The sequence below is a fragment of the Leguminivora glycinivorella genome, chromosome 8 (genome assembly GCF_023078275.1).
Source record: "Leguminivora glycinivorella isolate SPB_JAAS2020 chromosome 8, LegGlyc_1.1, whole genome shotgun sequence".
NCBI classification, from domain to species: domain Eukaryota; kingdom Metazoa; phylum Arthropoda; class Insecta; order Lepidoptera; family Tortricidae; genus Leguminivora; species Leguminivora glycinivorella.
Window position 1 is genome coordinate 21935084 of NC_062978.1, and position 25677 is coordinate 21960760.

At 39.2% G+C, this 25677-nt stretch overlaps 1 protein-coding gene across 1 annotated transcript in view; it reads left to right on the forward strand.

The window, feature by feature from the left end:
* LOC125229118 (zinc finger protein jing homolog) overlaps positions 1 to 25677 on the forward strand; it is a 159740-nt gene that overhangs the window by 123568 nt on the left and 10495 nt on the right. Inside the window, exon 2 of the mRNA XM_048133898.1 lies at positions 22010 to 24710. Coding sequence (XP_047989855.1) covers positions 22010 to 24710 — 2701 coding nt within the window. The remainder of the gene's footprint in view (positions 1 to 22009; positions 24711 to 25677) is intronic.

Sequence of the window (25677 nt, forward strand, 5' to 3'; positions counted from 1 at the left end):
TTGATGTGACTGGAGAGTATACTGCTGACAAGTGGTATCGTTGTGATCGGTAGACTTTACTGAGTACGAAATAATGACTTGTCGCATTCTCAGACTGTGGGGGGGTTAACTATGACGTCACAAAGATCGCGATCCCGGGTTTCAATTTTTTGCCAATTGGTCAAGAACCCCTTATCCAATTTTGAAAAATGAGGTGTCGATTGAAAGCGTATAACATGCTGATTAAGATTTCTTATATGTGAAAAGTATAGTTTTGTTAGTTATTTTTTAATTAACAATAATGCAAAAAATACTTTTTTTTTACTCTCTTTTTTTATTTTTGTGACTCAAAAAGGCAATCAAAACGGCCACTTAGCTAAAAAATATGTTAATAAATCATTTAACTACATTATTAAGCTATCTGTTGCTTTTTAAATTTCTACGATCGGATAATAAATAAGCAAACTACAAGCACATACCTGTAGGCGGGGAGTACCGCTTGACACGCGTTCCCATACATTCGGCGTCTACCAAATTACACCTCGCGCAAAATTCGTTTCAAGCAGATATACCTCTAATCTTATTCATCGTAACCTATCAATATTGGTATCATTTGAAAGTACAATTAAAGTACTTAAAGAAACAATGTCAATCATTTTCTTAAAATCAATAATCGCCAGTCTGCGGTGCAGACTGGCGATTATTGATTTTAAGAAGTCAGCAGTATACTCTCCAGTCACATCAACTTCAAAACTAGACGACTTTTTTCAATTCCGCCGCCTTACTAAAAAGTTAAAATATCATTCCTGGAGGTGACTTGTGCGGTTGTTTCTGATTTTTTTACAATAACAGTAACAAATGGGAAACTCCGTAACTGCATCCTGCCTTAACTTTTCCCGACCAACGTACGAATTGCTCTGCTGTTTATGCACTCGCTGATAAGAGCCAAAAGTTTCAACACTTATCTTGTCGGTCCTTCCGTATTCTGTATTCGGCAAAGTCCGTATTCAGCTCATCTCTACACCATAGCCACAGCCATCTGCGATAGACGAAAAGGTGAATGATGATGGCGTTCTCACAACTTACCCTCTGCACATGTTTCCCCGCTCTCCCTTACGCCCTGCCAAATTTTAATGTGCTGCGCTTTTGTTCAGTTTTAATTTACTCGAAATAAGTGATTCATTTAGGAAACTAAATTCATATATTGATATAAGAATTAATTAAAATAATTAGATACTTAATTAGTGTTGTTACAACATTTTCCAGCCAGGGGTAGAAATACCTAACTAATATGGTCACTGATCAGTTCATAATATACATAATAAGGTTTTTCTAAAGACTGTAATGTTCTACCCGAAATCTTTAACTATTCATCGTCATTATCTCCTAGCACACTGTCAGAACGACTTTGCTTTGTAAATTTATGCTAATGCACATTAAAATTATATAAAAACAAGTTCAAACGTTTGTACAGAAGTTACCTACGCTTTTAAATCTCGTAGTTTTCACGGTGAGACGAAGGTGAACTAGAAGCCGATGTTAACACTAACATCATGATGATGCGAGTACACCACTGATATGCGCTCTTCTCAAATGAGAAATGTGTATACGAAATCGTATCCCCTTACACAGTCGATGCCCAGAAAGCAGCGGTGCTGACAGCAAAACGCTCTTATAAACATCCCTTATAAACTACAAGTATTACACAAAAATTAATAAAATTAACAACGATGTCTTGTCAGGATACCTGGGAATCTACGTATAACAGGTTATGCAAACTTGTATGTAAATATGCAAAAAAGTCCAGAGAAAGCGATTGCTTCGATATTTGTGCAACGGTAACGAAGCATGCGCTTTGTGCGCAGTCTAAGATTCACAAACAACTAACTATATTACAGACAAAGTAATTTGCGCTAGTATTTGTAGATTTTCCAACAACTTTCATCAGTTGTTGGATTACAAAAAGAAAAATTTTCACCTTGTAAAATTACACATAAACAATTCACACACAAAGGAATTTAACCATAATACACTGCAAATAAAATCGCTCTTACAGAAATAAAATAATTGCAAGGATGATTGTGTCTCATAATTAATCTACTAATGAAGCTTACACCATACCACACCATACTAATAGTCAAAGTAAGAGTAAATTTACAATAGAGGCAACCTTATAGACGACTAGAAATCAGTTTATGAATAGACAATAGCCGTGTTGTCTTTAGTAAGGTAAGGCCATTACAACTACGTACAGGCAGTTATGACACAAAGCTAGTCCACGCACGGCTGAAATAAGGAACTGTTGCCAGTACTTATGACTGAAACGCGCCGACTAATCGTTTGTTGGTGAGTGAGGAAGAAAGTAGTCGAACGAAAGTGCCTTCGAAACCTATAGAACTTGCTTGTTTGACTTTCGCTTCTTTCGTACTGTATAAGCCGATTTTAGATAGTATAGGAAAATGTTATTATGATTTTGGTGTATCGAATATTTTTAGTACGTTTTTGTTGACTTTGCATTTTTAAGAAACTCTTCACCGATTAAGTGTGGAAATTATGAATTTCACGTTGCCAACGCAATTTCACGTGACACTGTGCTCTGCATCAAATGTAGTTTGTGCAATAGTGTACCTTACTTTCTGATTAAGTTGGTTGCAACAACGGCCAAACACGACAACACCTCAAACAAATTCTCCCAAAGTGATGATTTTCTTGAAATGTACATTAACTAAATATTATAGGACATTATTACACAGATTGACTAAGTCCCACGGTAAGCCTAAGAAGGCTTGTGTTGTGGGCACTCAGACAACGATATATATAATATACAAATACTTATATAAAACATCCATGACTCAGGAAATCTGTGCTCATCACACATATAAATGCCCTACGCGCTAGGCCAGATCGGTTGCCAACATTACTGACGTACTTATCTTACCAATATAGGTAGGATATTGATTTAATATATCATAGTAAGTCCTAATATTGGACTGTATCAGTAGTCATTTCAGGATAGAATATCAGGCCGCATAACCGTCGTAAAAGTACGGTTTTTTAAGCTGCTAAAAGCGCCGGTAATCGAGATTACGTCAAATTTAGGTAGCTTTTAAGACAACGACCTTCATGTCATTTGTCCTTAAATGTTTTGCTTATTACCAATTAAATTATTTGATATATATGTAGAAAACTGAAGAAGGGAGTCACGAGCATTTCTCATGGCACTTTATAAGGATATAAATCTCGAGTACGAGTTGACATTGTTCTGCGGACAATGGACGAGCATGCGGGCCAGGGTTCAGGGTTCGACGGCACTCAAATGACCCCCATGTCTGGACCCGCTACGATGCCGATAAACATCATATTTCTCTAATAAAACACCGCTTAATTATGCACTTAATGGCCTCCTCGAGATAGGGAATAACGAGCAACTTTACTGATGTAGTAAGCATGATAAATTTATTTCAACCATAAAATGTTCTTTCACCTCTTCAAGTCTTCACCAGTATATGGTTCATAATACTTTTATGTACTTGTATCTCCAGAACCCTAGTCAGTACTAATTCATTGCTCACGCATTTAATTGTAGCATATTAATTTAGGGTCTAGTCTATTTCGATTTTTCTAGTTATTAACTTAATTAGTACACCTATAGTTAGTCTGATTGAACTACATACCTACATATTATTTTCCAATATAAAAAACTCTGTGCAACCAATGATTTATATTACCATGGAAACATTTGACATACATATTAATAATTATTGCAAATAATATAGACTCCTCGTTATCAGATATTCAATCCAAATGTACATGAATAATTTCGTTCAGAATTATTTCCTCCATAGACATTTTTCTGCGAGTTCTTATAGAAAAGCGAACGTGAAGGAAAAACGACTCTTATTCAATTGCACAAATGAAGGAAAAGGGCGAGGGTTCACAAAACCATTTAAGTAGACTTTTTACGATTTTTTATGTACCGATTGAATTGAGGTATCGGATTTTAAGATTTACGAAAGGGATTTCTGATAAATTTTGGATCCTGGAGAATTAAAATGAACATAAAAGTAGCTTTAGATTTCGAATCTTATTAGAAAGGAGAACGAGTAGTTTATAATTGCACGTTTGATCCATATTTCACACACCTAAATACACAAGCTTAGTTCACTCGGGAGTTTTGCTCGCATTTAGTAAAAAAACATCCATACTAATATTATAAATGGGAAAGTGTGTGTGTCTGTTTGTTTGTCCGTATTTCACGGCAAAACGGAGCTACGAATTGACGTGATATTTTAAGTGGAGTATAGTTGAAGGGATGGAAAGTGACATAGGCTACTATTTGTCTCTTTCCAACTCTCCACTTCCCTAAAATGAGGGGTGGAAGTTTGTATGGAGCATTCCGCCATTTTCGAAATTTAACGTGAGCGAAGCCGCGGGAAAAAGCTAGTAGCTAATAAATTTACAAATTAATAAGTAATTATCATCTTGATATTATACTTAATAAGGTTGGTAATGTAAAAGTACTTGACCAGAGGTAAGAAGTAGAGGTAGTGCGTACTTGTGTAGCTATATTAAAATGTGAAACTCGGCTCCCATTAAAGCCGCCGCCGCCAGTAGCGACACCCCGAACGTGCGTTAATTAATTAATTACACACCGGACGCGGACTTCCTCTAATTGGCTCGATATCGCGCCCGCTTACCGCCATCCGAAACTTGCGTATACGCTGCGTTACCGTTGCTGAATATCTACCAGAAAACCTCGATTTCGTAAATGTCTGTAGTACCTATACATTTTTTTTCTTTATACAATGTCAATGTCATCTTCCGTCATCTTTCCGTCGTCGAAAATTTCAGAATTTTGGTAACTTACCGCCGGCACATCGGTAGACTCTGACCTGTTTGAATGATTAATGCATATAATTATTATTCTTAAATTGTTTCGGATGTGACCCGCTGTGAAATAAATTGTAGTTGGTATAAAATCAATAAATATGTAATATGCTAATGGCTTAATAATACATTGGTACTAGTTAAAATATAAATCGGCGGTGACTTTTAATAAGAAAAGGTACCCAATGTAGGTATAGTCTTAATGTTGGATTTAAATAATCTTTTGAAAAATGGATCAGTTATTACTTTTTCCATTCCTACATCGTTTTCAGACATATACATATTGTGATATTTGTGAGACAAGCTGCAAATGCCATCTTCAAATGGCGCCTTTTGCAGTAGCACCGCAATATTGCATTACACGTAACGATATTACGCGCCCAGTTGCATTCTTTGTTCCGCTCACGATACGTCTACGAGGTCGCTGCAAGCCGAACGAAAAACGCCGCAATTCCATTTAACTCCCGCCGTCATAAACATGTACACATTCCGTGCCTTACTGCGCGGAAATAACGTACAAAAGTGTACACATATCGATGACGCTGCCTGTGTCTTGCTACCTTCTCTCGCGCGGGAGCAGGCTGTCATCGCGCCAAGGCCAGCGCTGCAGCTGCAGCGGAGTGTATGCAGTGACCTATATCTTTAAAATAGATATAAACACGCGACAAACCAACTATCTGTATCACTAAGGCCGTTATCTAAATAGATTTGCATTATTTATTGATAGCGACGTGTCGATACCCCGCGATCTTGAACTTGGCTTTGTGTTATAGAGGTACTTTCTTAGATTATTTAGATACATATCTACGAAGTTCCTTTTATACTGACGGTTATACCAGTCGGTAGTACACAGTTCCAACCCTGCCAGCACATATTTTATAGTAAGAGGTTAGCCTTGCCCATTGGAATTTGCACCAGGGCTAGCTTCTCAGTTATTTGTGAAAACGTCACATATGTTCAGAATAACTTCTAGAGTGACGCTTATCATTTCCACGGGTGATAGATATAAACGAGACCACAAAAGACATACGAGTAAAGATGTTTAGATGATTTATGAAGAAGTTTCTGAGCTGGTCGGCCTTGCCGCCTCCATTGTTGGCCGGCGGATTCATTGCAGGAAACATTAGTTGCAACGATGCAAATGCATAGCTGACTCACATAGAGACATCGTATGCACTTGACACACTTTCACACAAAGAAATCATGTGTTTAGATAGTTTAGAACAATAAGCTTTGTCGAGACGTAATGGGTCATCAAGGTTTGATCGGTTTAAAAGGTTAAATAATAGTCGTTATAGAAAATAAAGAAAATGTAATGAATGTTATCAGACATATTAATCAATGATATTTTGACAAAAGAATATAGGCACTTCATAAATTTGAATTAGCCAATAATCATTTGCCGTTATCTGTCATGTTGACTTTTGTGTTTGTTAGAAAGGAATACAATTTAAGCACTTAATCGGTACCGTATTTTTTTATGAATAAGGGGGCTAGTCTGTACATATTAGGTACTGACATCTCTAACCGGTTATCCTTCAGGCATACAGCGATGCGGACAAATGATAATATTGATACTACGTGCGGCATTTTATTCGCAATTTGCATCTGTTATTTATAATAAATCTGAAGGTTGTATGTAGGAAGCTTGTCACACAAAAATAATGTAAACGAGCAGAGCCATTGCCAACTTTATCAGTGTCGTAATCGTAACATGGTATTCAATATTTCTGCCAGTGATAGCAGACATCGAGTAGCCTTGTTTGAAGTTTTATTATTACGCTCTGAATTATGTCTTCTTCCAGTCGCGTTTGTTTCAATTAAAACAGCGTAGGTATGTACGTAGGCAAATTGAAATGCTGCTGAAAGTCATCACCTGACCGCTCACATATGTACACACACACACACACATACACACACACACACACATACACACACACACACACATACACACACACACACACACACACACACACACACATACACACAGACACACACACCCACACTCGCACACAGTCACACACAACTATCTTATTGTTAACGCATAATTTTAATATTACTAGAATACCAAAATGTTATGTTCACCTTATTTTGGCTGCCACGTGACAGGCTTAGCCTAGTGTGGGGCCACGGGACAAATAATGTACGATTGTATTAATTTCTTTTAACAATAAACTATTCTATTCTATTCTATTCTATTATCAGGTTACTATAGGTCCATAAATGTTATTGTCGTTATTGACGTTATTGTCGCTCTTAGGCGCCCACGCATTCGAACATGCGAAGTCGAATCCAATTTTGATTTGACAAAATGATGTTATAAGTGCTGAGACTTCGAAAATAAAACGTAAAACTCCAACGTTTAAATATTATTGATACTAAATACTATTTATGCGATAATGAAAAAAGAAAATGTACCTAATAACCGGTTATTAAGTCAGGTAGGTAGCCCATATCTGCAACATAAAACTTGGGCCTGTAAAGTTTTTTTTTTTTATACTACGTCGGTGGCAAACAAGTATACGGCCCGCCTGATGTAAAGCGGTCACCGTAACCTATGGACGCCTGCAACTCAAACAGTGTCACATGCGCGTTGCCACCCCATTAGAAACTTGTACATTCCCTTTTGCTGTGTTAAGTACACAGTAAAAAGGAGTGTACAAGTTCTAAGGAGGGTTCGGGTTGCCGACGACTCAAAGGACAATAAACGGAACAAGTTAGTTCCGTAAGTCCTCCCGTCATCAGCACACCGCACCCTCGTTGAGCTCTGGCAGCCTTACTCACCGACAGGAACACAACACTATGAGTAGGGTCTAGTGCTATTTGGCTGCGGTCTTCTGTAAGGCGGAGGTACTAACTACCCCAGTTGGGCTCTGCTCTAGATTCGAGCGAGACAATATCCGCTGTGCTGTGCCCTACCACACAAAGCGGAATATCATTCGCTATGCCCTACCTCCTAATAAATGTAATAGAGCAATTTGTACCTGTAATAACAGTGACAGTTTTCCTCGGTTCGTGTTTGCTGCGACCACTTTTATTTGCTATTCACTTTCTGTTCGACTGCATTCGTCAACGCCTCCTGTATTGCATATTTATTGGTGTTTTTTTAGAAGCTTAGAATTTTGATCTGTGATTTCTGAATTACACAATAATTTCACAGTAATTAAAGGGAAATCTGTAGTCTGTAGATAACCAACGAAAAGATTTAGGGCACATGTACTAACATTATTATACCTAGGGTATAATCTGTTCAAAAAGTTTTTGATGTGATAGTATAATTATACGCTCTCTAGTATCCTATTAAAATGGTACTTTGTATAAAAAGAGCGGCAAAAATGTATTCTGTCCTAACTGACCATAAACTTCGTCCTACATATTTTACCATGTGCAAATCTAAATTTCCCACAAAATCTACCATCGTCTTAAGTTTTAAAAATTCTAAACAGTCTCCACTTCAAAACAAAACACTTAACGAGCACCCAACGACATTAACAAACGTTTGGAAAATGCATTTGATTTCGGATATGAAGTAAAACGGCTTCAGACAAAGCGGTCCCCGTGGATCCGCTTATTTCCTGCCCAGACGACGCGGAAGCTGTCTTTGTTGCACTTGCGCTCGCGGCCGCTCTGACACGTATAGCTTGACATATACATATAAGTATAAGTATATATCTTCTGAATTTAGCATTTTGTATATATAATGAAACGTTTTTGTTTTTAAGTTTGTATGAGAGATTAAAGATTTAATTATGCGACCGAGTATGTTAAAGGGGTATAAACAGTCTTTTTTTTGTTCAAAATAACAATCAACGTTTTTACTTCAAGAAAGGTAACTAACTTCCAAGGAACAAATTACGTTTACTCAAATGTCATATGACCTGAAGTGACTACTAATATGACGAAATAACTAACTTCCAAAGAACAAATTATCTTTACTCAAATGTCATATGACCTGAAGTGCCCATACAACCATTTCGGTCGCAAAATCTTCAAATCAGTAACTAACTGTCAAATGTGACATAACGCGTGGTAATGTCGTGCAAACAATGCGACCGTATTGATACAATAACAAAATGTAGTCGTCGTGTGCACTTGTTACAGTAACTAAATGTGTACGAATTTGTGGCTGTCAATGTCACTGTCAGAACGATTTTTAACGACACTTTATTAGTCGACGTAGGTATGCACACATAACGGTAACAAAATGTGGACGAATGTATATACAGTTATACATAAGTGCGCTTTGTGAAATCGGTAATAAGTTATTTTTAACATAAACGATTATCGGCTCTTCGTAGATTTCGAGGAATCTATAATTTTAGATATTAAACTAACCTAACCACAAAATTAAAATTTTGAAAAAATAAAACCCCGACTTAGTGGACCGATTTTCATGAAACATGGCTAAGAACACTCCCGACTAACTCAGCAATCAGTTCATCCGTTCGGGAGCTACGATGCCACAGACAGACGCACACACACAGACAGACAGACACGTCAAACATATAACACCCAATGTTTTTCCATAATTCACATCACATACCACAGTCATTCACAGTTTTCAGTTTTCCATACCTCAAGATAGCAAAAAAAAAGTAGAACAATCAGAGTATGGCAGTTTCTTATATTTTTCTATTACAGCAGTTACCGTTATGCGGGGTCAAGTAATGAACTGCCGCATTATTTCGTTTGACTCGATCCTTATCTTTTCAATTGAACAAATATGTCACGCGTTCCCAACTAAAGCTAAGTATTAAAGTATAGTATATGTAACTGAAATGGCAAGCGGGCGAAAAGGAAATTGGAATTCTGAAAGCGTGAAAATGTCCTTGCATGTTCAATAGCGGTCAATACTCGTGTAGTGGACCTACTGTGGATCGGTTCGTCGAAACTTCTTTATAAGTTATGTAGGACAAGTATGCGTATTACATAAACAAAAATTTTTCCTTTTTGCATTGAAGGATTGAATAATCAGCCTTAAAGCTAAAAAGACATTCGAGTTTTATTGTGTAGGTAGGGAGCGGTGTATGGTAAAGGGCAAAGCGGCACTAAAAGCACTTCAGCCAACAAAAATCAATCGAATAACATTTTACTCGTTTGGCAGGATCGTCACGCGGGGTGCGCCCGCTAACCTATTTCACCCTTATCACCTCTCTTATCTTGTCTCGATGCAACAAAGCCCAGTTTCCTCCGACACGACGCCTACCGCCTTGTAACTCAGCGTAATGAACTGTAAGGTTGTCGCCTGCCACGGGCGAGCACGCTACACAAACCCATGAATAGAGAGCGCGTAAATAAATAGCAGATGCGCGAAAAACTCCCGGCGATAACCAACAGACACTTAGCATAATAATCGTGGGGGAGGGGAGACCGAGGGGTGGCGTACCCCCCCTCTTGTGACACGATTCTCACGGCGCTCCTTTTGAACGTAATGAATGGGTAACGAAGTACGGTGACATAATGTGACGAGACGGTTCGTGCGGCTGGAAACCTGTTGTGACTGCGCCGGCAAGAAAGTGGACGCGTTTCCTTTCACGTGCTTTTATTATTTGTTTGAAATTTATTGAGCGAAACGATGTGGGAGGGGCTTCATGCGTCGCGTCAGTTTATGTAGGCACTAGGCAATCAAACACAAATACACAACAACGTTGATGCACTACAAAGATTAAATGTTATATTATAATCAAAGACAATGTTAGTGCTTTTGTTGACATCGTCTCCACCATTTTATTAATATTTAGAACATTCAGAACAATATAAATTCTGAAACAATTCATAATAGGAGATATGTTTACGGTTATTTAATATATCGAAAACTAACGAAGGAAATGTAACAATAATGAATAAACAACTCAAAATCCGCGCGTTTTGATTTAAATAAAAAAATATCAACATAAATGCTTTTAAGCCATCATCAAACAAATCCCCTAGAGAGCTGATGCTAAAACGTAATTTCAGACACTGCAATCAGTATTCGCGTATGGTATTTTAATACACAAAGGTTCCGAATTCATTCCAATATTAAGTAGCGACCCGCCGCGGGCCGCATTTGCGCAGCAGGGTTCCGACTGTGCCGACCGTACGGAACCCCCGGCGGAATTTGACGAGGACCGTCCCTAGAGGCCGGACCCCCGGGCGATGATCAATTTCCCACACTAAACGGAATAATATTCCATTTCGCGGTCCGAAAAGAATGGCGCATGTTTGTGTTTTGTTTTTGCGACGCGAATTAATGCGTTACAAGTCGATTCAAGTGCTTTATTCTGAAAAACGAGGCTTAGGGTTTTCATGGAAGTTATCTTATTTGAAGTAAATTTTTCTCCTGATAATAATGATAACATTTTTATTTGATTCGTGTCCCCAATATTTATTATTATTTATATTTAGGAAACTTAGCCTTCATGGAAATGAACAAGGTATTTCAAAGCCGTTGAGCAGCTCACTTAATATGCCGAATATACTTAAAAGGCAGAAGATATCACATGACAGGCTGCTCTCGACACCATGCGTTCCTATCTCCTGCCACAGAATATAAATATGTAGTACAAGTCTCCTGCTAAGAACTGAACTTAAACCATTAATAACCTAAGCAGAGAGACCTTGACGTCCATCAGAACTATTCGTCAATGGGGATAAAATTGACTGGTTTTGACGTGATGGCAAGGTAACAATATCAAGTCTTTGGTTATTGGAGACTGAATAGACGCTATCAAGCCCTCTTCAAAGCTAGCCGGCTGTCAAAGGAAACTAATTATCAAACTTTATTCAATTACCAGTACACTTTTCCTGTCGCAGCAGTCCCCCGGCGCTGTAATCAGAGCCCCGCTGCCGTGCATGTGCGCCCGACGACGTGTCATTTGCCTTTATACGCCCCGCTATTAGGGCCGTGCATTATAAGAGGGCGGCATAAGCCCGATATTCAAAAATATCTAACGCGTAGGCAATAGAGATGTGTTCAGATATGTGTGAGCACCTCAGGCGCCATGATGGCCGATATGATAGCGACTGTATAGTAATAAAATAATAAATAAATAAATATTGGGGACACCTTACACAGATCAACTTAGCCCCAAACCACAGTATAATAAAGAGTACTATCGTACAGTATGCTATATGTACACTCCCGCTGTATGTACACTCCCGCTCCCCTCTGAAAGTGCCGCCCACCCCCTCTCGGTTACCTGACAGTTACCGCCTGTCAAAAACGCGAACAATCGACCTGTCATATCTCACTCATACAAGCATGGTACGCGTTCACCTACACGAGCTTAGAATGTGTGCTAGGAACGCGCCTCTTTCATATATTTGATCGCCAGTGTCTGAGATGTGCCCAAACTAAACAAAGCTTGTACAGTCACCGGCATAAATAAGTGATGATTTCTTTACCTTGTCGCTTTAAATTGTTTGACAATTTCGCAAGACATTTCAAACAAGACGTTAATGTGACAAGGTATATAAATCATCACATATTTATGCAGGTGACTGTACTATGGGTGCTAAGTAGGGTTTCTGATTTCTCGACCTATTAGAAGTCTCGAGTTTCGAGAAATCTCGAGCCCAAAGTCTCGAGTCGTCTCGAGTCTCGAGTCTTTTTTTATAAATGGTAAAATTTTGATAAAACAATAAACAACAATATGATTAGTAGTTTTTATTGCACCACACTATCATAAAAAATGCGTAAGAGCAATAAAAATCTTATTTGAAATAAACATAAATCAAATTTTTACAAGAAAACTACAATTATAGTCTTGAAAATAATACCTAATCCTTTAACTTCCCCGCCTGTGCACGGGTTAAGTAAATTAAAATGTCATGTATTAAATCATAATGTCATTGAAATTAAACGTTTAAAATAACTTCTTCTTCTTCCTCGTTTCCTCATTGCCGAGGTTCGCGACCACAAGTAGCGTGTCTCCATTGAACGCGGTCATAAGCCATGTGGACTGCACAGTATACGCTGTCGCCACACGATTTCTTCACACAGTCAGACCATCTCTTACGAGCCCCACCCCAAGAATGTTTACCATTAATTCGCCATATTATGCATTGGTGCTCTCATAATGTGTCCGAAAAATCTGAGGGTCGCTCTTGGCATATTTTAGAGAGCCGTGTGGTGATATTCAGTTCTTGCAAAATAGAGATGTTTGTTAGTTCTAGCTTTTCAAGTTATACTCGTAGCAGTCTTCGCCAGCACCACATCTCAATAGCGTCAATCTTAGCCACATCAAAACTTTTCGGGGTCCAAGTCCAAAAGTACATAAATATCGAGATTATTGAAATAATCGCACTTTATTTTGACGTCGGATTCCTCTGTTCTTCCAAATCTTGTCGAAGTTAGCCATAGCACTCTTCGCAGGTTATCAATGACCCAAGATACATAAACGCGCTGACTTTTGTGTAATGACGAATTGCTTTTAAATAACATGAGGCTGTCAAAACTAGCCAAAGTCGCTGCCAGCTTACGTTGGAATGAGAGGTTTAATAGATCGCTTTATCTCGTTATAATTTATGACCGCCGTTCGACACCGTCCCCACCGCCTCGCGATGAGACCGGGCAGAAGGTAAAAAGTTGCATTTCACTTCAGGTCGTACTTTACATTCGGGCCTCGAGACGTCTCGAGTACCTGTCATTTTTTTCTCGTCTCGAATGAAGCCGAAAGTCTCGAGAAGTCTCGAGTTCGAGACTCTCGAGCAGAAACCCTAGTGCTAAGCGACGATATACATACTTAAATACTTTAAATAGATACATACATACTTATATACATAGAAAACATCCATGACACAGGAACAAATCTATGCTCATCACACAAATAGATGCCCTTTCCGCGATTCGAACCCAGGACCGCGGCTTAGCAGGCAGGGTCACTACCGATACCGACTGAGCCAGACCAGTCGTAAAATGAGCGATACTCTAGCCCAACTCAGTTTAGTGACTGTTTGGAATATAAACGTCGATGGCAAACTAACACAAAATTTATGATGAACAGAACTCAGAAAGCCTACCTATCTCGAATTTGTGTTAAAGTAGATTTTTAATTTTAAATGTCTATTAGGATAAATAGTTATTATTATTCGTTATTCACATAATTCTTAATTGGTACCGCTTCTCTAATAAAACAAAATAGTAAAACAAGTCGGCTCTGTGGGAAACATTGAATATTTGACGCATAAAGGAACCACATCAAAGCTTACATGGATACTTACTTATACTTTCGCATACCTTATCAAAAAATTAAGGGGAGAAACCGGTAAAGTTGAACCATATTTAACTAAAAACCAATACGTTACCAAAACAACACAACACGTCTCTGCGTTCAGTTCTAAAGTTATATACCACACAGTAGTAAGTACATCATGATGAACATGTAGCCGTAATCAACCGTTTGCTATGACATTGTCCCCCTGTAATTGTATCACAGAACAATAAACCAAGTGCAACGCGCTTGCGTAACGCATAGTATTTTCTCGTAGTTTCCTACACCAATTACTACGTTCCGCGAAACTTATCAATCCAAGACTACATATCCAACTAAACCCACTCCATCTCACTCGCACCAACCTGTCACATAGCAGTGTGAGCGAGACGAAATGCACCGACACACCATAGGATACTTGATACCGCAGTCGAGGCTCTTATCGCTCACGTCATCCAACTGACGTGTCATGGTTAATCCATGGCATACATAGTTCAGTTTTTTTTCCTACTTCTGGTTACAACTGTGTCGCGACTATATTTTAATAATTGTGAGAGTGCACGGGAAAACGTCCCACTTCATCGATTGCTACAAAGCCGCTTTGTCAGTTTATTCATATAAAGATACAAGTAAATCTAACCTTAATGGTAACCGACAACGTAGGACGTTTTACTAAATACACTCACAATTGTATTAATTTTAGTCAAACGTGCGTCCCCCTTGATAAAACAAGTGACGCAATGAACGATCGACTTCGGTGGATGTGTTGTACCACATGTTGTTAACAATGACCACAAGTTTAAAATGTTGAAAAAAAAAACCCCGACCGATCCACTATGGATCGATTTTCATGAAACATGGTTAAGAACATTCCCGACTAACTCAGCTTTCAAACAAAAAAAAAATCTAAATCGATTCATCAGTTCAGGAGCAACGATGCTATAGACAGACACACATAGAGACAGATAGACACGTCAAACTTATAACACCCGTCGTTTTTGCGTCGGGGGTTAAAAATTAACTCGCTGTCGGTTTTGTGACGACGTATAATCTGTCTAAAAATTTACTTTTTTCACGTTCTGAATACCTATAGATTATCGCTTAAAGTTTATGTACTTAATTAAAACAAAAACAATATTTTTATTGAAATTTCATGCTTAATTATCTTCACAAAACTGATAGCGAGTTAATTTTTGTTAACGATTTACTCAAATTTTGGGTCCCAAATTCTGAAAATGACCACCTATGTATCAGGCAGAAAACGATACAAATACATTTCTACTAGCTTGAATTGAATTCAACATTGTATAGGTTTCTGATCAGCCTAGATAGTAAATAGTAAGGAAAAAGTCGCTTTAGAATCCTTTAACACTGTCCCTAGTATACCTGAGTAGGAACCTGAGGGTATATACTATATACTTACCTACCGTAACGATGTCAACCACTGTAATATATTTCATAGGAATTTGCCATTTTCATCTGTAGTAACTAACAAATTCACACACGCTTGTGCTGAATCCCTGAAGAGTTAGGTTGGCTTACATGTAAGACAGAAAATAACTGCGATCTCCAAACCAATCGTCTGAACATCGAGCACAATGTTACATTGGCAAGTGGCGCGACGGGGTCGACGGCCGAATCCGGCGCCGGCGACCTTGCGCGCCTCACCTACATACGCCCGCCCACTTTTGCTTTCGCACATTCGCAGAAAAACAACACCACAATGTCAAACGGAGTACTACGTCTATCAGTGTCAATGTCGAATGATATTGCCATTTATGTCCTAAATATTTATTTTATAATAAGTGATACGCCGCGTCGCCCGCGTCGCCTTAAGCCTCACGAATCTCACGATGTTATTACGCTCGCGTCGCCGTTGCTCGCCCAATCCTACGTTTCACGTAAACCTTTGTGAGAATTAGATTAAAAATGTTAGTGTTAAAATATATGAACTTGGTGACGTTACTTTATGAATTGAAATTGTTATAAGAAAATAACCTATTTCTACGGACGGAAGTTATTTCCACGAATTAATTACTAGCGTAGTCGCTTGCTCACTCTTTCTGAATACAGCGCAATAATATGTGGCTTTAAACCTAATGGCATACTCGCATCCATTCATTATTGCCACTGTTTCCCCGATGTTAGTCATTGCTTCGCCGTCGGTCTTGAGCTGCCTGATAATTGGTAAATACGTTATTTATGCTTTATGCACACGAGACTGGTGTAACTTTTCGTTTCTCGAGGGAATGTTTGTTGAGATGTTTAGTAAAGTTCTATCAGGTGCCTACAGTTGCTAGTTTGGTAGTCAAATAACAATGAGCTTCTCGGTTTTGTTTTAGAAACTTGCTGCTTCACTTTAGCTTCTTTAGTAAGTTCATTTTGGATGTTACAAAGGCCAGAAGCTTCGCTCAATTTATTAATTAAATCCAAGTACAATCTCGCAGCCATGATTTCATGTTTCATAATGCCCTTAAAAATTGGGTCAATTAGCGACAAAGCTCGCAACGAAGTGCAAGAGTAGGGGATCGTAGCCCTAGCTATAAGTGTACATTGCGGCTTCACAAAGGGCGAGGGTGCAATCCTTGACGACTCGAGACGCCACCCCCGCCACCCTCCGCTGTTTCTCCGTGGGAACCTCTAATCTCACATTCTCAAGGAAACAGGCACCCACAAACCCACCCGTAAGACTCAAAACCGTCCGCTTCTACCAAATAACGTGTCAACATTGTTCTATTTTACCTGAAGATTCACCTCCACAAAAGACTTTTAAACAAGTTACCTATTCGGAAAAAGACTTCCATTTTAAACTTTTCTTTAACACGCTCACTCATTCTCATGTCATTCGGATGAAACGAAAGGCATTTTAATACATTTTCTGTTTCCAGCAAGAGTAAGAGCGTTACTTATGTGTCAGGTTAAAAATTATGATTGATATGCTTCACACGAGAGCATAAAATATTAACGTCTACCGCTCTCTAGGTAGAATAAAAGGGTAAAATCATTCGTTCATTCGTCACAGTATACTTGCGTCAAGCGTTAAGAGCGTTATAACATTTCGGCGTCGGGCGAAATTAGGTATTTTACCCGCCGCGCGAGCCCAATATGCCGACCCTTTCTTAGCACGCCTTTCTAGCACTCGCTCGCACTACAATAATGGACAAAACAATCTTGATCCTTTCTATGGAATTTTGATAACAACCACAATCTACTATCTCGATATAAACTTTTGGTTTCTAATAAACATTATTTTGTACGAAAATACGAGAATATAGCGCGAAATAATATCAATTATGTTAAAATTTATTTAAAAAATTAAAGTAATAATTATAAAAGTAGATCCCATCCCAAATATTTGCTTTTGTTATATGATAAGTATTAGAGTAAAGTATATATTAATATAAAGTATATATTAATATGATGATAAAATAAGACAAATACAATTCTAATTACTTCAAGATGGTGCTCAGGGTCTGATGATGGAGCCAGATGGTGGTCACCAATACCAATGAACAATATGACTATACAACTTCGTGGTTTACATGTCATTCTAGCATTTTCACTTTCACATTTCAAGTGCATATACCACGAGTATAGGTTTTCGGGTGTGCTGATTTAAAAATTAATGACCGATTTGGAATCTGACATTGCTGACTGTCACTTTGACACAAAAGTCATCATGGGTGTCGTAAAATAGGTTTAAGGGGGTGCTGATTCCAAAATTAATGACCAATGTGGAATCTGACATTGCTGACTGTCACTTTGACACAAAAGTCGTCATGGGTGTCGTCAAATAGGTTTGCGGGGGTGCTGATTCCAAAATTAATGAACAATGTGGAATCTGACATTGCTGACTGTCATTTTGACACAAAAGTCGTCATGGGTGTCGTAAAATTGGTTTTAGGGGGTGCTGATTCCAAAATTAATGACCAATGTGGAATCTGACATTGCTGACTGTCACTTTGACACAAAAGTCGTCATGGGTGTCGTCAAATAGGTTTGCGGGGGTGCTGATTCCAAAATTAATGAACAATGTGGAATCTGACATTGCTGACTGTCACTTTGACACAAGAGTCGTCATGGGTGTCGTAAAATTGGTTTTAGGGGGTGCTGATTCCAAAAATAATGACCAATGTGGAATCTAACATTGCTGACTGCCACTTTGACACAAAAGTCATCATGGGTGTCGTAAAATAGGTTTTAGGGGGTGCTGATTCCAAAAATAATGACCAATGTGGAATCTAACATTGCTGACTGTCACTTTGACACAAAAGTCGTCATGGGTGTCGTCAAAAAGGTTTCCGGGGGTGCTGATTCCAAAATTAACGACTATTTTGGAATCTCACAGTGCTAATTGTCATTTTGACACAAAAGGAATCATGGGTGTAGTCAAATAGTTTTTAGGGGTACTGATTCCAAAATTAATGAAATGATTTAAAAAGTAATGACCGATTTGGAACCTGACATTGCACAGTACCCCTGGAAACCTATTTGACGACACCCATAACGACTTTTATGTCAAAGTGACAGTCAGCAATGTCAGATTCCAAATTGATCATTAATATTGAGATCAGTACCCATGAAAACCTATTTGAAGACACCCATGATCACTTTTGTGTCAAAGTGACAGTCAACAGTGTCAGATTCCAAATTGGTCATTAGTTTTCAAACACCTCCGGATACCTATTTGACGACACCCATGACGACTTTTGTGTCAAAGTGACAGTCAGCAATGTCAGATTCCAAATTGGTCACTAATTTTGGAATCAGCACCCCTAAAACCTATTTTACGACACCCATGACGACTTTTGTGTCAAAGTGACAGTCAGAAATGTCAGATTGAACATTGGTCATTAATTTTGGAATCAGCACCCCTAAAACCTATTTTACGACACCCATGACGACTTTTGTGTCAGAGTGACAGTCAGCAATGTCAGATTGAACATTGGTCATTAGTTTTGGAATCAGCACCCCCTAAAACCTATTTTACGACACCCATGACGACTTTTGTGTCAAAGTGACAGTCAGCAATGTCAGATTCCAAATTGGTCATTAATTTTGGAATCAGCACCCCCTAAAACCTATTTTACGACACCCATGACGACTTTTGTGTCAGAGTGACAGTCAGCAATGTCAGATTGAACATTGGTCATTAATTTTGGAATCAGCACCTCCTAAAACCTATTTTACGACACCCATGACGACTTTTGTGTCAAAGTGACAGTCAGCAATGTCAGATTCCATATTGGTCATTAAATTTGGAATCAGCACCCCCTAAAACCTATTTTACGACACCCATGACGACTTTTGTGTCAAAGTGACAGTCAGCAATGTCAGATTCCAAATTGGTCATTCATTTTGTAATCAGCACCCCCTAAAACCTATTTTACGACACCCATGACGACTTTTGTGTCAGAGTGACAGTCAGCAATGTCAGATTGAACATTGGTCATTAATTTTGGAATCAGCACCCCCTAAAACCTATTTTACGACACCCATGACGACTTTTGTGTCAAAGTGACAGTCAGCAATGTCAGATTCCACATTGGTCACTAATTTTGGAATCAGCACCCCTAAAACCTATTTTACGACACCCATGACGACTTTTGTGTCAAAGTGACAGTCAGAAATGTCAGATTGAACATTGGTCATTAATTTTGGAATCAGCACCCCCTAAAACCTATTTTACGACACCCATGACGACTTTTGTGTCAAAGTGACAGTCAGCAATGTCAGATTCCAAATTGGTCATTAATTTTGGAATCAGCACCCCCTAAAACCTATTTTACGACACCCATGACGACTTTTGTGTCAGAGTGACAGTCAGCAATGTCAGATTGAACATTGGTCATTAATTTTGGAATCAGCACCCCTAAAACATATTTTACGACACCCATGACGACTTTTGTGTCAAAGTGACAGTCAGCAATGTCAGATTCCACATTGGTCATTAATTTTGGAATCAGCACCCCCTAAAACCTATTTTACGACACCCATGATGACTTTTGTGTCAAAGTGACAGTCATCTGAGGTACTACATATTCGTAATCTGAAAGTAATCAAGTCAATAATTTCAGTTATTTTGAATCGACTATGATTCCGAATTATTGGTAATAGTAATGATTGTATAGATGATTAGTGATTCCTTTACATGTAATGGTAATTTACCGTTTCACTTGATTACATTACAAGTAATCTGACACCCAGTAGTGTCAGATTACAAAGTAAAATCAAGTAATCGTGTAATCCGGAATCGATTACGATTTCCCCATCTCTGGGTTTAGTTATATGGTTCATTGGTACTGGTGACCACCATCTGGCTCCATCATCAGACCCTGAGTACCACCTCTTGTCAAAGGTCTTGTTGAGACGAACCCAACGAGCCTAAACACGAAGTCGTTTACTTACATGGTTCACTGGTACTGGTGACCACCTTCTGGCTCCATCATCAGATCCCGAGTACCATCTTGATGTGTCTTATCATCTTGACCGTATTGTAATTTTCACATTTTTATTATCACAACGTTGTAATACTTTAACATTCAAACATAACAAAGTATTACAAAAGCAAATATTTACGGGTCTAGGATCAAATTCGTTGGTCGCTGTTTACACACACACACAATGCGAGGATAGCCCGTGTAGAAACAAGGCGTCCGACCCACACAACAATAAATATTCTCGACGTTTGCGATGAAAACTCGGAGACCAAAGCGACATACGTCTTACCTGCTCGAGCTCCGGCGCGGCACTGAAATCGCAGGCGTCCGTCGCCGGTAAAATAGCGACAGGAAGGCTAGTTTTCAAAAAATTGGCAAAAAATCATGATAAAATATTATAACGACAAATGGATAACAGCAGTTTAAGCACATTGTGCAGATTATTTATATACTAAAATAACTTCGATAACATGTAGATTTTCGGAGAAATGATCACTTGTTTCGATGTATTTTCAAGACAAAATTGAGTTCGTTTTACTTTCAATTTCTCAATTTCAAAGGATTAAATGATAAATATTGTTTAATGGGCCTTAAGTACAAGATATTTGGAACTTAAATTTACCTCATTTATGAGAGTGATCTTATCAAATTGTACATAATAAGAGCTCCGAATTCTGTGCTTCACGCGGTTTTTCCTAAACGAGCATCAGAAAAACAATCATTACTAATTGAAAAAGCTTTTTTTTTCATATGTTTTTTATTTAACCGACAGTTAATAAGATGTTCTAACTGAAACAAGTACTTTCACTGTCTTTTAGTATGAGTAAAGTGTACAATTTTGTCGATAAATATTGTGCATTTTACAATATATCGCCTTTTTTTGTCATAGCGCTCTTAAGTCTACGTGCGATGAATGTTACGCGGCCAAAAATAATACTGTGTGTCGGGCGGTCAGTGCAGCGCGGCGTTGCGTCACTGCACTGGTCGGCAGGGCATTGCACCTTCGCTCGCGACGAGCGAGTCGCCGCCTAGCGTCCCTCCCGCGTCCTCCCATACGATCAATCGCACCCATTCAACAGCTGATTGCCATTTAACCTCGGACTTGTTGATATGAATTACAAGCTCGGAATATACGTCTCGACTCGTTTACAGAACCGGTGTCGCTTACATGTTATTGTTTCTTATCTATTAGCCATTTACATTTATTTCACCTGGATTGAACAAAACGTAAACCAGATCCACAAGCTTAATTTCTTCAGGTGGGGTTATTTTAGTAAAAAGGATTTGTGTCATCTCTTAAATTCCGGTCTTACCTAAGCCTTTTATGTTCATGTAAATATGTATTTGTTAAGCCTTTCATATAATAATAAGAACGAGAGCAACCTGTACAAAATAAAACTTTTAAATAGTGCAACGAATCTCATCTGTCGTTCCCATTTTGTTTTAACTTAAATTGTGTACTGAATTCCGTTGAGCGGTTATTGATGTTTTTATTTGTTTTGTTTCCAGTGGCGTGGCTGTGTTGAGTCCATCGGAGAGCGGTAGCGGCGGAAGCGACATCACCGAGCCGGCGTCCCCGCGCAGCCCCGAGTCGTGCGGCGCCGAGGAGACCGCGGGCGCGCGCATGCCGCCCTGGGTCAGCGAGCCGGCGCCGGGCCCGCGCCGCCTGCCGGCCCAAGCGCCCGTCCGCCGCTCCAACCAGGCCCAGCGCACCGCGGAACACCACCGCCGCATCACCGAGTTCTTCAGCCACAAGATGAAACCCCAGAATGGTCTCAAGAGGGACTCCTCCACTCTCAACAACGAAGACGCCAAGAAAAAGTGCCTCCCCAAAAACGGCGTCACGCACGACCTGGAGAAGTACATCTCCTACTTGTCATACACGCTCAGCCCTAAAGTTTTACTCGACGTCAGTAAACAGAATGCAGCCGAAGCGCAAAAACCCTTGAACGGGATTAACGGCGTCATTGACACTACGAAAAAGTCGGGACCACCTAAAACGACGAATCCGGGCGGAAACGGGTTGATAGATTACAGTAAACCTAAAGACAATGATAAAGTTCACACTACCATGAACGGGTTTATGGAAGTGAGGCACGGGCCAGAGTCATCTACCAAAGAGAAGTCAAATGGTCACCTGAATGGGTTCGTCGACGGCAAAAAGCAAAACTTTGACCCATCCGCCAATGGGGTTGCTAACTATAAAAAACAAAATGCTGACTTGACCAAACGTAAAGTTCCGATCCCAGCATCTAACGAATTAGTTGGTCTTAGAGTTAGTTCTACAACAATGAAACATAGAAAGTTATTAAACCTTAAACCCGATACGGCGAAGATGAATGGAGTTGTTAGTTCAACAACAAAATTGGATAGCAGGATGAATGGTGTCACTTGCGGTTCAAATAACTTAAGTTTAAATCCGGTAACGACTAGCCCGACCACAAAGAAGGAAGCACAAAGGAAGACTGCTCAACCTGCTAAACGTACTAATAGAAAGTCATCGGCTTGTATAGCCAACAGCAAGAACCTGACATGGTCTAAAGCAAACAATCTCAAGCAACAAGTTCAGCTACAGAAACAAAACAATTGCGTTAACTCTGTGCCAAGCAGCTCGGTAGTGCCGGAAGAAACTAACTCCACGCCAAAGATCAACGTTCCAAATGGTGTTCGACAAGTTCCGATGACTATGAACGGCAATATGGGTAATCTTAACGTGCCTGTCACCAATTTTCAAAATTGCCACCAAATAAATATTCCTCAGCAGTGTAATGGTACCGTAACTTCCACTAATTTGGGCCCATTTGTTGCTGTACCACAGAACGTAATGCTCACCGCCTTAAGGATACCACATAATGGACTTCCAGCACAAACGTTAACCAATCATCAACCAAATAATATGAATCCTTACAACAGGACCAACGTGAACGTGCAGAGCCCAACGAAGTTTGTGTTTCCGATAATGCAAAATCTTAACGGCGCCGTAGTCCAAATACCTAATTTAATGGCGAAAATGCCAAATTTTGTTCTTCCCCAAACACCTCAATTAACAACGCAAAGGCACGACCCTTTACAAAACCAACAGGCTCAAATTTTAATTAATGGAACTTTACTAAAACTCGGGAACACAATGACACCACCATATGCAAATGTAAACAAACCAACAATGCCTTCGACCAGTCAGTCTGGTGTTTCGGTTTTAAATAAAAATCTAACAGGGATGCCGACGATGGGCGTGACAGTGCAGCCGAAACCAAACTACGCCGTTAACCTTAGCCACTCGGTACTCGTACCACAACCGGGCTTCATAGTTACTTCTGTGCCAAATATGAATGTTAAAGAGACTTGGAGTTACGCCAGTACAAACCCAGCACCATCACCTCAGACTTCATGTTCTAACACGATAGTGCACCAACCGCCGCCTATGGTGGCCAACTTCACTACTCCTACCTTACACTCGAGGAGTATTCCCATAGCACCTGTCAAACCACCTGACAATCCAATACAGGGAACGGATCCACCGAGCAGCACAGTTAAAGAACCAGAACAAAGCGAGGTACTCATACCAAAGTGTGATTTTCCTTGGCTCTCCAAGACTTTCAACAATAATATCGTCCCACTAGATTCTAACAAAAAGACGTTGAGGCCTTTTGCAGAAGTTAGTAGTCTAACATCTAAAGTAGATGATTATTGCTCAGAAAAGACGAACGACGACCAGTTGGACCGTGATGAAGCGGAGAAATGGAAAGACAGCTCGATGACGGACTTGAGAAAAGTCGAAGAAGTCGCTAAGAGAGAAAATACTATCTTCACACAAATTACTGTCCTAAAGGATGTTTCATCTAACATTCAAAGCACTGTGATAGAATCGAATTTCTGTAGCACTACCACGGAGTCTTCCGAATCGGGAATAGGTACAGGATCCGACAAGTCAATAGATTCGCCTAGTGACTCGCAGACGAGTAAAGAATGTGACGACGATTCGTCTCTATCTTTAAGTATTAGCATTAGTTCCGTAGAAGCGCAGAGTAGTCAGAAAAGCCCAATCCTGAAGCAGCCGAAAACGTTGCGCTTTCCACCGCGGAAGCCGATCAAGGCGAGCAACGACAAGCGGACATCCAGCACCGATACCTCGGGCTCTGTCACCGTGTGCCTGTGGGAGAACTGCAAGCAGGAGTTTGAAAGCGACACTGATCTCTTAGAACATTTACAGGTGAGTTATGTAAATACTTTTTACCTGTATTTAGAAAATTTTGGTTAATCTAAATTAAAAGAACATAACTTTATTTAAATTATCCATATTTTTAAATCTTTAAATCAATTTTAGTACATTGTAATTGTGACATTTTTGACGATTGCATAATCCCAAATTACCATAAACAGCAAAGTCTAGAACACCTGTGTGCTACTCTGCAGCGGCGCCACCTTAATGAAATTCAACTAATTATATGTTAAAATGATGTTCGTAAGACGTACAGTATGTACGTGTAATGTTATGACTGTACCTATAGCGGGAAATGAAATAATGGGCTTTTATTGTGGCGCCGCTGCAGAGTATGCTCTGCAGCGGCGCTACTCAGTTCTCATAGATAGAAATTACATCATCTACTTTTTTCTTATGGAAATTGATGTACCAATGCTGTTTATTATGTACTTATGGAAAAAATCACTATAGCTTAGTAAATTTATGTACTTTCAGTAATTCCGCATTCCACCTGAACGGTATGAGATAGTATGTAAGGAGGTGTACCTACGGGTAAGCGAGAGGGAGATATATTCCTTCCCGCGCTTCCGCGCTCGGCGCGATTTGCTCTGGGTTTCAATAATTATTATTAAATTTATGCCCCTGTTGTACACTCTGCTTTTCACTTCGATTGCGAGGAATTAATTATATTTTTCTCGGCAATTTACACCACGAAATTATCGTAAAGCGAAAGAACATAATACATAACCAACTCCCGCCAACTTTTTTTTTCAACATGTAATCAGAGTTTCAGACGCTTGGTTTTTTGCCAAGTCAAAAATTTTTTTAACGATAAGTAATCGAATCTTATTTTATTTGATTTACTAAATTTAATGAAAGAAAATACGGAATTCTAATAAATTGTAGCAAAAGTAAAATTGTGCAATATTTTTTAACTGTTTGTCTCTTGAGACCGATTTCCTTAGTCTTAGGCCGG